The sequence below is a fragment of the Xenopus tropicalis genome, chromosome 10, assembly GCF_000004195.4.
Source record: "Xenopus tropicalis strain Nigerian chromosome 10, UCB_Xtro_10.0, whole genome shotgun sequence".
Classification (NCBI taxonomy): domain Eukaryota; kingdom Metazoa; phylum Chordata; class Amphibia; order Anura; family Pipidae; genus Xenopus; species Xenopus tropicalis.
Genome location: NC_030686.2, coordinates 51,704,145 through 51,718,208, shown reverse-complemented (window position 1 = coordinate 51,718,208; position 14,064 = coordinate 51,704,145). Strand labels below are relative to the sequence as shown.

General features: G+C 56.2%; 1 protein-coding gene across 1 annotated transcript in view; it reads right to left on the bottom strand.

Annotated features, from left to right (window-relative positions):
- Positions 1-14,064, bottom strand: part of ern1 (endoplasmic reticulum to nucleus signaling 1) — a 40,079-nt gene that overhangs the window by 8,188 nt on the left and 17,827 nt on the right. The window contains exons 10-18 of the mRNA XM_031894216.1: positions 13,752-13,905; positions 13,558-13,676; positions 13,284-13,478; positions 9,523-9,793; positions 7,691-7,778; positions 7,258-7,447; positions 5,902-6,001; positions 3,872-4,071; positions 1,913-2,060 (exon numbers count right to left, since the gene is read on the bottom strand). Of these exons, the coding sequence (XP_031750076.1) occupies positions 1,913-2,060; positions 3,872-4,071; positions 5,902-6,001; positions 7,258-7,447; positions 7,691-7,778; positions 9,523-9,793; positions 13,284-13,478; positions 13,558-13,676; positions 13,752-13,905 (1,465 nt within the window). The remainder of the gene's footprint in view (positions 1-1,912; positions 2,061-3,871; positions 4,072-5,901; positions 6,002-7,257; positions 7,448-7,690; positions 7,779-9,522; positions 9,794-13,283; positions 13,479-13,557; positions 13,677-13,751; positions 13,906-14,064) is intronic.

Genomic DNA, 14,064 nt, shown 5'->3' with positions numbered 1-14,064 from the left:
AGTCTGGCAGAGAGACCCCCCCGTACTTACAGTTGGAGACCCCCCCGTACTTACAGTTGGAGACCCCCCCGTACTTACAGTTGGAGGAGATCCCCCCCCGTACTTACAGTTGGAGGAGATCCCCCCGTACTTACAGTTGGAGGAGATCCCCCCGTACTTACAGTTGGAGACCCCCCCGTACTTACAGTTGGAGGAGATCCCCCCCGTACTTACAGTTGGAGGAGATCCCCCCCGTACTTACAGTTGGAGACCCCCCGTACTTACAGTTGGAGGAGATCCCCCCCCCCGTACTTACAGTTGGAGACCCCCCCCGTACTTACAGTTGGAGACCCCCCCGTACTTACAGTTGGAGGAGATCCCCCCCGTACTTACAGTTGGAGACCCCCCCGTACTTACAGTTGGAGACCCCCCGTACTTACAGTTGGAGGAGATCCCCCCGAGATGGAGACCCCCCGTACTTACAGTTTGGAGACCCCCGTACTTACAGTTGGAGGAGATCCCCCCCCGTACTTACAGTTGGGAGAGATCCCCCCCGTACTTACAGTTGGAGGAGATCCCCCACCCGTACTTACAGTTGGAGACCCCCGTACTTACAGTTGGAGGAGATCCCCCGTACTTAAGTTGGAGACCCCCCGTACTTACAGTTGAGGAGATCCCCTCGTACTTACAGTTGGAGATCCCCCTCGTACTTACAGTTGGAGACCCCCCGTACTTACAGTTGGAGGAGATCCCCCCCCCGTACTTACAGTTGGAGACCCCCCCCGTACTTACAGTTGGAAGAGATCCCCTCGTACTTACAGTTGGAGACCCCCCCGTACTTACAGTTGGAGACCCCCGTACTTACAGTTGGAGACCCCCCGTAACTTACAGTTGGAGGAGATCCCCCCCCCGTACTTACAGTTGGGAGACCCCCCCGTACTTACAGTTGGAGGAGATCCCCCCGTACTTAACAGTTGGAGGAGATCCCCCCCGTACTTACAGTTGAGGAGATCCCCCCCGTACTTACAGTTGGAGGAGATCCCCCCCCGTACTTACAGTTGGAGGAGATCCCCCCCCGTACTTACAGTTGGAGGAGATCCCCCCGTACTTACAGTTGGAGGAGATCCCCCCCGTACTTAACAGTTGGAGGAGATCCCCCCCCGTACTTACAGTTGGAGGAGATCCCCCCCCCGTACTTACAGTTGGAGGAGATCCCCCCCCGTACTTACAGTTGGAGGAGATCCCCCCCCCCCCGTACTTACAGTTGGGAGATCCCCCCCCGTACTTACAGTTGGGGGAGATCCCCCCCCGTACTTACAGTTGGGGGAGATCCCCCCCCCGTACTTACAGTTGGGGGAGATCCCCCCCGTACTTACAGTTGGGGATCCCCCCCGTACTTACAGTTGGGGGAGATCCCCCCCCGTACTTACAGTTGGAGGAGATCCCCCCCGTACTTACAGTTGGAGGAGCCCCCCGTACTTACAGTTGGAGGAGATCCCCCCCCGTACTTACAGTTGGAGGAGATCCCCCCCCGTACTTACAGTTGGAGGAGATCCCCCCCCGTACTTACAGTTGGAGGAGATCCCCCCCCGTACTTACAGTTGGAGGAGATCCCCCCCCGTACTTACAGTTGGAGGAGATCCCCCCCCGTACTTACAGTTGGAGGAGATCCCCCCCCCGTACTTACAGTTGGAGGAGATCCCCCCCCGTACTTACAGTTGGAGGAGATCCCCCCCCCGTACTTACAGTTGGAGGAGATCCCCCCCCCGTACTTACAGTTGGAGACCCCCCCCGTACTTACAGTTGGAGACCCCCCCGTACTTACAGTTGGAGACCCCCCCCCCCGTACTTACAGTTGGAGACCTCCCCACGTACTTACAGTTGGAGACCCCCCCGTACTTACAGTTAGAGACCCCAGGGGCCGGCTACTCACCGTGGGTGCCCAAGTCCAGGCAGTCGAGGGTGTACGTGCCTAGCAGGATGTTGGCTTGCCGCTGCAGGGACCTGCCAAACGGGTGTTTCCCTTCGGATACGACGTAGTAAAAGACGCAGCCAGCGGAGAAGATATCGACTGTGTAGGTCTGGGGGGGGGGGGGGGGGGGAGACACATCAGCGAGGGGCCCCCCCAAACACAGCAACAGAGCCCCACAAAGTCTACTTCCTGCCTGGCATTGGGGCAAAGCATGAGTGCCACCTACTGTACCGCCCTGGAATTGCCACCCCCTGGGGCAGTCACCGGGGAGCAATGGGAGATCAGTAGTACATGGACCGTAATGCATTATGGGACCTGGGAGTGGGGGGGGGGGGGTCAGTACACTGACAGCAATGCATTATGGGACCTGGCAATGGGGGGGGGGGGATCAGTACACTGACAGCAATGCATTATGGGATTATGGGACCTGGGAATGGGGGGGGGGGTCAGTACACTGACAGCAATGCATTATGGGACCTTGGCAATGGGGGGGGGGGGGGGATCAGTACACTGACAGCAATGCATTATGGGACCTGGCAATGGGGGGGGGGGGGGGGATCAGTACACTGACAGCAATGCATTATGGGACCTGGCAATGGGGGGGGGGGGGGGATCAGTACACTGACAGCAATGCATTATGGGATTATGGGACCTGGCAATGGGGGGGGGGGGGGATCAGTACACTGACAGGCAATGCATTATGGGATTATGGGACCTGGCAATGGGGGGGGGGGGGGGTCAGTACACTGACAGCAATGCATTATGGGATTATGGGACCTGGGAATGGGGGGGGGGGTCAGTATACTGACAGCCAATGCATTATGGGACCTGGGAATGGGGGGGTTCAGTACACTGACAGCAATGCATTATGGGACCTGGGAATGGGGGGGGGGGGGTCAATACACTGACAGCAATGCATTATGGGACCTGGGAATGGGGGGGGGGGTCAGTAACACTGACAGCAATGCATTATGGGACCTGGGAATGGGGGGGTCAGTACACTGACAGTAATGGCATTATGGGACCTGGGAATGGGGGGGTCAGTACACGGACAGCAATGCATTATGGGACCTGGGAATGGGGGGTCAGTACACTGACAGTAATGCATTATGGGACCTGGGAATGGGGGGGTCAGTATACTGACAGCAATGCATTATGGGACCTGGGAATGGGGGGTCAGTACACTGACAGTAATGCATTATGGGACCTGGGAATGGGGGGGTCAGTATACTGACAGCAATGCATTATGGGACCTGGGAATGGGGGGGTCAGTACACTGACAGTAATGCATTATGGGACCTGGGAATGGGGGGGTCAGTATACTGACAGCAATGCATTATGGGACCTGGGAATGGGGGGGGGGGGGTCAGTACACTGACAGTAATGCATTATGGGACCTGGGAATGGGGGGGTCAGTACACTGACAGTAATGCATTATGGGACCTGGGAATGGGGGGGTCAGTATACTGACAGCAATGCATTATGGGACCTGGGAATGGGGGGGTCAGTACACTGACAGTAATGCATTATGGGACCTGGGAATGGGGGGGTCAGTATACTGACAGCAATGCATTATGGGACCTGGGAATGGGGGGGGGGGGGGGTCAGTACACTGACAGTAATGCATTATGGGACCTGGGAATGGGGGGGTCAGTATACTGACAGCAATGCATTATGGGACCTGGGAATGGGGGGGGGGGGGGTCAGTACACTGACAGTAATGCATTATGGGCAGAAAGTTGCTTCTTCTTTTGTATTTGCCCCGGGGTTTTGCTGCAGGTCTCAGTGGGGCAGTTCTGAGCTCCCCACACAGGGGCCAATAAGCTGCCGGGGGGGGGCAAGTACAGACACCATAGCAGGGGTCCCCACCCCACCTGTATAGGGGGCACTTTCCCACCCACAGACATAGGATCCACCTACCGGATTCTCCTTACTGTCTTCACTCAGCATTTCTGGGGCGATCCAGCCCTCCGTCCCCGGGACCCCCGACCTGCGGCTGAAGCTGCTCCTCCCCGCGGCCAACTTCTTGCAGAGCCCGAAGTCCGAGATCAGGGCCTTCACCCTCCCATGGGCACTGGGCATGGAGATCAGGATGTTGTGCGGCTTCAGGTCCCGGTGCACTGTGGGTAACCGAGCAACATCCCATCATGTCTCCCTACTGGCCTTGCTCTGCCCCGGGGCACTGTGGGTAACCGAGCAACATCCCATAATGTCTCCCTACTGGCCTTGCTCTGCCCCGGGGCACTGTGGGTAACCGAGCAACATCCCATAATGTCTCCCTACATCCCATAATGTCTCCCTACTGGCCTTGCTCTGCCCCGGGGCACTGTGGGTAACGGAGCAACATCCCATAATGTCTCCCTACTGGCCTTGCTCTGCCCCGGGGCATTGTGGGTAACGGAGCAACATCCCATAATGTCTCCCTACTGGCCTTGCTCTGCCCCGGGGCACTGTGGGTAACCGAGCAACATCCCATAATGTCTCCCTACATCCCATAATGTCTCCCTACTGGCCTTGCTCTGCCCCGGGGCACTGTGGGTAACGGAGCAACATCCCATAATGTCTCCCTACTGGCCTTGCTCTGCCCCGGGGCACTGTGGGTAACGGAGCAACATCCCATAATGTCTCCCTACTGGCCTTGCTCTGCCCCGGGGCACTGTGGGTAACCGAGCAACATCCCATAATGTCTCCCTACATCCCATAATGTCTCCCTACTGGCCTTGCTCTGCCCCGGGGCACTGTGGGTAACGGAGCAACATCCCATAATGTCTCCCTACTGGCCTTGCTCTGCCCCGGGGCATTGTGGGTAATGGAAAAGACATCTGTCCCACTTCTACCCATTCTACCCTACCATGGGCAAATGTGAAGCTTCCTGCTAATTTTAAATGGGCCCTTCCAGGGGGGAGGTTCCTGCCTGACCATGGGAAAGAGAGCAGCCCAGGAGCAGGAAGTACAAAGAATCAGAGCTCTATACCTGGGTAAGTACTGGGGGGAGATTGGATTCACTTACCCAGGGGGTGGTTCCTGCCTGACCATGGGAAAGAGAGCAGCCCAGGAGCAGGAAGTACAGAGAATCAGAGCTCTGTACCTGGGTAAGTACTGGGGGGAGATTGGATTCACTTACCCAGGGGGAGGTTCCTGCCTGACCATGGGAAAGAGAGCAGCCCAGGAGCAGGAAGTACAGAGAATCAGAGCTCTGTACCTGGGTAAGTACTGGGGGGAGATTGGATTCACTTACCCAGGGGGAGGTTCCTGCCTGACCATGGGAAAGAGAGCAGCCCAGGAGCAGGAAGTACAGAGAATCAGAGCTCTATACCTGGGTAAGTACTGGGGGGAGATTGGATTCACTTACCCAGGGGGGGGTTCCTGCCTGACCATGGGAAAGAGAGCAGCCCAGGAGCAGGAAGTACAGAGAATCAGAGCTCTGTACCTGGGTAAGTACTGGGGGGAGATTGGATTCACTTACCCGGGGGGGGGTTCCTGTCTGACCATGGGAAAGAGAGCAGCCCAGGAGCAGGAAGTACAGAGAATCAGAGCTCTGTACCTGGGTAAGTACTGGGGGGAGATTGGATTCACTTACCCAGGGGGTGGTTCCTGCCTGACCATGGGAAAGAGAGCAGCCCAGGAGCAGGAAGTACAGAGAATCAGAGCTCTGTACCTGGGTAAGTACTGGGGGGGGAGATTGGATTCACTTACCCAGGGGGAGGTTCCTGCCTGACCATGGGAAAGAGAGCAGCCCAGGAGCAGGAAGCAGAGGGACAATCAAAGCTCCCCAGTTGGGGGGGGGGGGGGGGTACATAGTGGGGATAGGGTTAATGAAACCTGGGGGCAGTGCAGTAACCCCGACATACCCATGGAGGAGTTGCCCCCGGGCAGCAGAGGGAGCTCACACCCATGACAGTGACTATAACACTAAGTACAATGGGGGGCAGTTAGGGGCGTGGCCTTACCGATGTTGAGTGAATGCAGGTAGGCGAGTCCTGAAATCGTCTGCTCCAGCAACATGATTGGCTCCAAGCCATGTCCATCAAAGTCCTTCTCCTCTACATACTGATCATACAGAGAAACAATGAGACTGAGATCTCCCAGCAGGGGGCGATGCCACAGCTGCAAATCATCATCAGGGAGCCCCCCTCACTATCTACATACACTATGAACCCCCCCAGGCCTGACCCTCACTATCTATATACACTATGAACCCCCCCAGGCCTGACCCTCACTATCTATATACACTATGAACCCCCCCAGGCCTGACCCTCACTATCTATATACACTATGAGCCCCCCCCAGGCCTGACCCTCACCATCTATATACACTATGAGCCCCCCCCAGGCCTGACCCTCACTATCTATATACACTATGAGCCCCCCCCAGGCCTGACCCTCACTATCTATATACACTATGAACCCCCCAGGCCTGACCCCATTAACCTAGCCCCCCCAGGCCTGACCCTCACTATCTATATACACTATGAGCCCCCCCAGGCCTGACCCTCACTATCTATATACACTATGAGCCCCCCCAGGCCTGACCCTCACTATCTATATACACTATGGAGCCCCCCCCAGGCCTGACCCTCACTATCTATATACACTATGAGCCCCCCCCAGGCTGACCCTCACTATCTATATACACTATGAGCCCCCACCCAGGCCTGACCCTCACTATCTATATACACTATGAACCCCCCCAGGCCTGGACCTCACTATCTATACACACTATGAGCCCCCCCAGGCCTGACCCTCACTATCTATATACACTATGAGCCCCCCCCCCAGGCCTGACCCTGACCCAGGACATAGACATACATGGGCCCCCCCAGGACACAGACGAGGCCCCCCCCCCCCAGGACACAGACGAGGCCCCCCCGGACACAGACGGGGCCCCCCCCCCAGGAACAGACGAGGGCCCCCCCCCAGGACACAGACGAGGGCCCCCCCCAGACAAGCGAGGCCCCCCCAGGACCAGACGAGGGCCCCCCCAGGACACAGACGAGGGCCCCCCCCCACAGGACACAGACGAGGGCCCCCCCAGGACACAGACGAGGGCCCCCCCCAGGACACAGACGAGGGCCCCCCCCCCCAGGACACAGACGAGGGCCCCCCCCCCCAGGACACAGACGAGGGCCCCCCCCCCCAGGACACAGACGAGGGCCCCCCCCCACACGGGCCCCCCCCAGGACACAGACGAGGGCCCCCCCCCCAGGACACATACAGGCCCCCCCCCCAGGACACATACAGGCCCCCCCCCCCAGGACACATACAGGCCCCCCCCCCAGGACACATACAGGGTCCCCCAGGCCTGACCTGCTGCAGGGTGGCGGCGCACAGCTCGATGGCGATGTACTGGAACTGGCGGTCCCTCTCGGTGCAGAAATAGCGAATGACGTTGGGGTGCTCGTCCGACTCGCGCAGCAGCTGCACCTCCCGGTCTGCGAAACTGAAGCATTCTGGGAGAATTCTCTTCACCGCCACATCCCGGCTATCAAAGTGCCCCCTGTAAGCAGGAATGGATTGGCGTAATGGGGGGGCAACTGGGCAACTTCATTAACTGGCAGCTAATGAGAATGCACCCTTATGGGGGGGGGGGGGGGGGGGGGAGAATGCACCCTTGGGCGTGGGAGGCCCCAAATTATACACTAATAAAATATTAAGAACAGGAAAGGCCAAACCACTCCAGACACAGGGGGGCAGGAGTTTGGGGGCCCCCCCAGCCTCATTCTGTTCCAGGGGTTCCTACCTGTACACGATGGTCCCCTCGGCTCCGTGGCCCAGAACTTCCCTCGGATTAAATGAGATCTTCCCCACAGTCACGTGCCCCTCCTCACCTGTAATATATAGAGACCCCCCCAGTGGGTACTGTGCTACAGCCCGAGTGCCCCCCCCCCCCCCAGTGGGTACTGTGCTACAGTCTGAGTGCCCCCCCCAGTGGGTACTGTGCTACAGCCTGAGTGCCCCCCCCAATGGGTACTGTGCTACAGCCTGAGTGCCCCCCCCCAGTGGGTACTGTGCTACAGCCCGAGTGCCCCCCCCCCCCAGTGGGTACTGTGCTACAGTCTGAGTGCCCCCCCCAGTGGGTACTGTGCTACAGCCTGAGTGCCCCCCCCCAATGGGTACTGTGCTACAGCCTGAGTGCCCCCCCCCCAGTGGGTACTGTGCTACAGTCTGAGTGCCCCCCCCCCCAGTGGGTACTGTGCTACAGCCTGAGTGCCCCCCCCCAATGGGTACTGTGCTACAGCCTGAGTGCCCCCCCCCCCCAATGGGTACTGTGCTACAGCCCGAGTGCCCCCCCCCCAATGGGTACTGTGCTACAGCCCGAGTGCCCCCCCCCCCAATGGGTACTGTGCTACAGCCCGAGTGCCCCCCCCCCAGTGGGTACTGTGCTACAGTCCGAGTGCCCCCCCCCAATGGGTACTGTGCTACAGTCTGAGTGCCCCCCCCCCAATGGGTACTGTGCTACAGTCTGAGTGCCCCCCCCCCCCAGTGGGTACTGTGCTACAGTCTGAGTGCCCCCCCCCCCAGTGGGTACTGTGCTACAGTCTGAGTGCCCCCCCCAATGGGTACTGTGCTACAGTCTGAGTGCCCCCCCCCCCAGTGGGTACTGTGCTACAGCCTGAGTGCCCCCCCCCCCAGTGGGTACTGTGCTACAGCCTGAGTGCCCCCCCCAGTGGGTACTGTGCTACAGTCTGAGTGCCCCCCCCCAGTGGGTACTGTGCTACCCAGCCTGAGTGCCCCCCCCCCCAGTGGGTACTGTGCTACAGCCTGAGTGGCCCCCCCCCAGTGGGTACTGTGCTACAGTCTGAGTGCCCCCCCCCCCCCCCAGTGGGTACTGTGCTAACAGCCTGAGTGCCCCCCCCAATGGGTACTGTGCTACAGCCTGAGTGCCCCCCCCCAATGGGTACTGTGCTACAGTCTGAGTGCCCCCCCCCCCCCCCCAGTGGGGTACTGTGCTACAGCCTGAGTGCCCCCCCAGTGGGTACTGTGCTACAGTCTGAGTGGCCCCCCCCCCCCAGTGGGTACTGTGCTACAGCCTGAGTGCCCCCCCCAATGGGTACTGTGCTACAGTCTGAGTGCCCCCCCCAATGGGTACTGTGCTACAGTCTGAGTGCCCCCCCCCCAATGGGTACTGTGCTACAGCCTGAGTGCCCCCCCCCAAGTGGGTACTGTGCTACAGTCCTGAGTGCCCCCCCCAGTGGGTACTGTGCTACAGCCTGAGTGCCCCCCCAGTGGGGTACTGTGCTACAGCCTGAGTGCCCCCCCCCAGTGGGTACTGTGCTACAGTCTGAGTGCCCCCCCCATGGGTACTGTGCTACAGTCTGAGTGCCCCCCCCCATGGGTACTGTGCTACAGTCTGAGTGCCCCCCCCTGGGTACTGTGCTACAGTCTGAGTGCCCCCCAGTGGGTACTGTGCTACACTGAGTGCCTGCCCCCCCCCTAGTGGGTACTGTGCTACAGCCTGAGTGCCCCCCCCCAGTGGGTACTGTGCTACAGTCTGAGTGCCCCCCCCAGTGGGTACTGTGCTACAGTCTGAGTGCCCCCCCTCCCTAAAAGGCTATCAGGGGGCCCCCCTACCTGCATCCTCCTGCTCCGTGGAGATGACACTGGCGCCCTCTGATGCCGACATGTTGGAACACACAGAGTGGTTGGAAGCTTTTGGGGAGACATTGGGGGAGCTGACAGCAGAGCCTTCCCCCTGCCCCCCAGGGATATCCAGATAATCTCCATCTGGGGGCAAATCTGCCGGAGACTGGAACAGAACATTCTGCATCTGCAGCAGCTGAATCTTCTCTTCCAACTGCTTCTGGAACTGCTGGTGCTGCAACTGCTGCTGCTGCTGTACTGTCTGCTAGTGAGAAAAAGCCCCGCATGTAAGTACATGGAATGCTCTGGGCCCCCTACAGTACTGTCTGCTAGTGAGAAACAGCCCCGCATGTAAGTACATGGAATGCTCTGGGCCCCCTACAGTACTGTCTGCTAGTGAGAAACAGCCCCGCATGTAAGTACATGGAATGCTCTAGGCCTCCTACAGTACTGTCTGCTAGTGAGAAAAAGCCCCGCATGTAAGTACATGGAATGCTCTGGGCCTCCTACAGTACTGTCTGCTAGTGAGAAACAGCCCCACATGTAAGTACATGGAATGCTCTGGGCCTCCTACAGTACTGTCTGCTAGTGAGAAACAGCCCCACATGTAAGTACATGGAATGCTCTGGGCCTCCTACAGTACTGTCTGCTAGTGAGAAACAGCCCCACATGTAAGTACATGGAATGCTCTGGGCCTCCTACAGTACGGTCTGCTAGTGAGAAACAGCCCCACATGTAAGTACATGGAATGCTCTGGGCCCCCTACAGTACTGTCTGCTAGTGAGAAACAGCCCCACATGTAAGTACATGGAATGCTCTGGGCCCCCTACAGTACTGTCTGCTAGTGAGAAACAGCCCCACATGTAAGTACATGGAATGCTCTGGGCCCCCTACAGTACTGTCTGCTAGTGAGAAAAAGCCCCACATGTAAGTACATGGAATGCTCTGGGCCCCCTACAGTACTGTCTGCTAGTGAGAAAAAGCCCCGCATGTAAGTACATGGAATGCTCTAGGCCTCCTACAGTACTGTCTGCTAGTGACAAACAGCCCCACATGTAAGTACATGGAATGCTCTGGGCCTCCTACAGTACTGTCTGCTAGTGAGAAACAGCCCCACATGTAAGTACATGGAATGCTCTGGGCCTCCTACAGTACGGTCTGCTAGTGAGAAACAGCCCCACATGTAAGTACATGGAATGCTCTAGGCCTCCTACAGTACTGTCTGCTAGTGAGAAACAGCCCCACATGTAAGTACATGGAATGCTCTAGGCCTCCTACAGTACTGTCTGCTAGTGAGAAACAGCCCCGCATGTAAGTACATGGAATGCTCTAGGCCTCCTACAGTACTGTCTGCTAGTGAGAAAAAGCCCCACATGTAAGTACATGGAATGCTCTAGGCCTCCTACAGTACTGTCTGCTAGTGAGAAAAAGCCCCGCATGTAAGTACATGGAATGCTCTAGGCCTCCTACAGTACTGTCTGCTAGTGAGAAACAGCCCCGCATGTAAGTACATGGAATGCTCTAGGCCTCCTACAGTACTGTCTGCTAGTGACAAACAGCCCCACATGTAAGTACATGGAATGCTCTGGGCCTCCTACAGTACTGTCTGCTAGTGAGAAACAGCCCCACATGTAAGTACATGGAATGCTCTGGGCCCCCTACAGTACTGTCTAAAGGAAATACTATGGCACCTCCTACCTACAGAAAGGGGAAAAACTCTCATATTGCACAAGAGCAACATCATCCCAGTGTCAGTCTGTCCCCCGACTGCTCCGACACCCCACCCTGGCACCCCCTCCCATATGTATAAATACAAATATACAGAGAAGGAATGTTCTGGGCACACAATAAGCTGTACCCCCATACTGTACTGTCTAAGGGAAACACTATGGCACCCCCTACCCATATGTATAAATACAAATATACAGAGAGGGAATGTTCTGGGCACACAATAAGCTGTATCCCCATACTGTACTGTCTAAGGGAAACACTATGGCACCCCCTACCCATATGTATAAATACAAATATACAGAGAGGGAATGTTCTGGGCACACAATAAGCTGTACCCCCATACTGTACTGTCTAAGGGAAACACTATGGCACCCCCTACCCATATGTATAAATACAAATATACAGAGAAGGAATGTTCTGGGCACACAATAAGCTGTACCCCCATACTGTACTGTCTAAGGGAAACACTATGGCACCCCCTACCCATATGTATAAATACAAATATACAGAGAAGGAATGTTCTGGGCACACAATAAGCTGTACCCCCATACTGTACTGTACTGTCTAAGGGAAACACTATGGCACCCCCTACCCATATGTATAAATACAAATATACAGAGAAGGAATGTTCTGGGCACACAATAAGCTGTACCCCCATACTGTACTGTCTAAGGGAAACACTACGGCACCCCCTACCCATATGTATAAATACAAATATACAGAGAGGGAATGCTCTGGGCACACAATAAGCTGTACCCCCATACTGTACTGTCTAAGGGAAACACTACGGCACCCCCTACCCATATGTATAAATACAAATATACAGAGAAGGAATGTTCTGGGCACACAATAAGCTGTACCCCCATACTGTACTGTCTAAGGGAAACACTATGGCACCCCCTACCCATATGTATAAATACAAATATACAGAGAAGGAATGTTCTGGGCACACAATAAGCTGTACCCCCATACTGTACTGTCTAAGGGAAACACTATGGCACCCCCTACCCATATGTATAAATACAAATATACAGAGAAGGAATGTTCTGGGCACACAATAAGCTGTACCCCCATACTGTACTGTCTAAGGGAAACACTATGGCACCCCCTACCCATATGTATAAATACAAATATACAGAGAGGGAATGTTCTGGGCACACAATAAGCTGTACCCCCATACTGTACTGTCTAAGGGAAACACTATGGCACCCCCTACCCATATGTATAAATACAAATATACAGAGAAGGAATGTTCTGGGCACACAATAAGCTGTACCCCCATACTGTACTGTCTAAGGGAAACACTATGGCACCCCCTACCCATATGTATAAATACAAATATACAGAGAGGGAATGTTCTGGGCACACAAAAGCTGTACCCCCATACTGTACTGTCTAAGGGAAACACTATGGCACCCCCTACCCATATGTATAAATACAAATATACAGAGAGGGAATGTTCTGGGCACACAATAAGCTGTACCCCATACTGTACTGCCTAAGGACAAACCACATATAAAAACGGGAATGTCTGGGCAACAATAAGCTGTACCCCATACTGTACTGCTAGGGAAACACTATGGCACCCCCTACCCATATGTATAAATACAAATATACAGAGAGGGAATGTTCTGGGCACACAATAAGCTGTACCCCCATACTGTACTGCCTAAGGGAAACACTATGGCACCCCCTACCCATATGTATAAATACAAATATACAGAGAAGGAATGCTCTGGGCACACAATAAGCTGTACCCCCATACTGTACTGCCTAAGGGAAACACTATGGCACCCCCTACCCATATGTATAAATACAAATATACAGAGAAGGAATGTTCTGGGCACACAATAAGCTGTACCCCCATACTGTACTGCCTAAGGGAAACACTATGGCACCCCCTACCCATATGTATAAATACAAATATACAGAGAAGGAATGCTCTGGGCACACAATAAGCGGAACCATCATACTGTACAAACAATATGGCAGCTCCTACCATTAGTAACCAAATGCGTCACCTTTGGGTATGTGATGACAAAGGCCACCCAGCCGGCCAGTAGGAAGGTGCAGAATATAATGGTGGCCATATCCTTGAGCATTGAGTCCACGGGAGCTTCTGGCTTGGGAGGGACCGGTCGGGAAATGTCAGTCAGATCCTGCGAGTAGGAGGCGCCGAAATCCTCAGACGCCTCATTGGCCACGCCCATAACGCCCTGTGAATGGAAAAGCCAGTGAGATGGCACCCTGACGGCCCCGCCCAGTATCAGCACTGGGACTGGAGGGAGCACTCACCTCGGGGAAGCGCGGCTTCTCGGCGCCGGCCTCTATGACGTTCTCCTGGGAGCGAGGCAGGGAGGCCGGGAAGGTCTCGAGGAGTTTGCTTGGTGCCGAGTTTGGGGTCTCGTGGTGCCCTACAGAAAGGAAAGGGTTAATGGGCCCCCAGGGAAGCACAAAGAGCCCAGCCGGGGGCAGGGGGGCCCCAGTACCTATGAGCAGCCATTGGTTGCGCCAGTAACTCAGCTTGTCCTTTGGGATCTTCAGATCTGTGCTGGGCGTGAACTCACACTCGCCGGCTCCTTCGATGGTGGCCCCGTCAGTGCCGGGGGGCCCGTCCAGCAGCGGGATTGCCCTCCCCCTGGGCTGCAGGGAACATACAAAGCTGTGGGGCTTATTCTACTCAGCGGGGCCCCCAGGGGAACCCCCCCCCCCATTATGCACACTGAAACCCAATGGGGGCCCCGTCAGTGCCGGGGGGCCCGTCCAGCAGCGGAATTGCCCTCCCCCTGGGCTGCAGGGAAC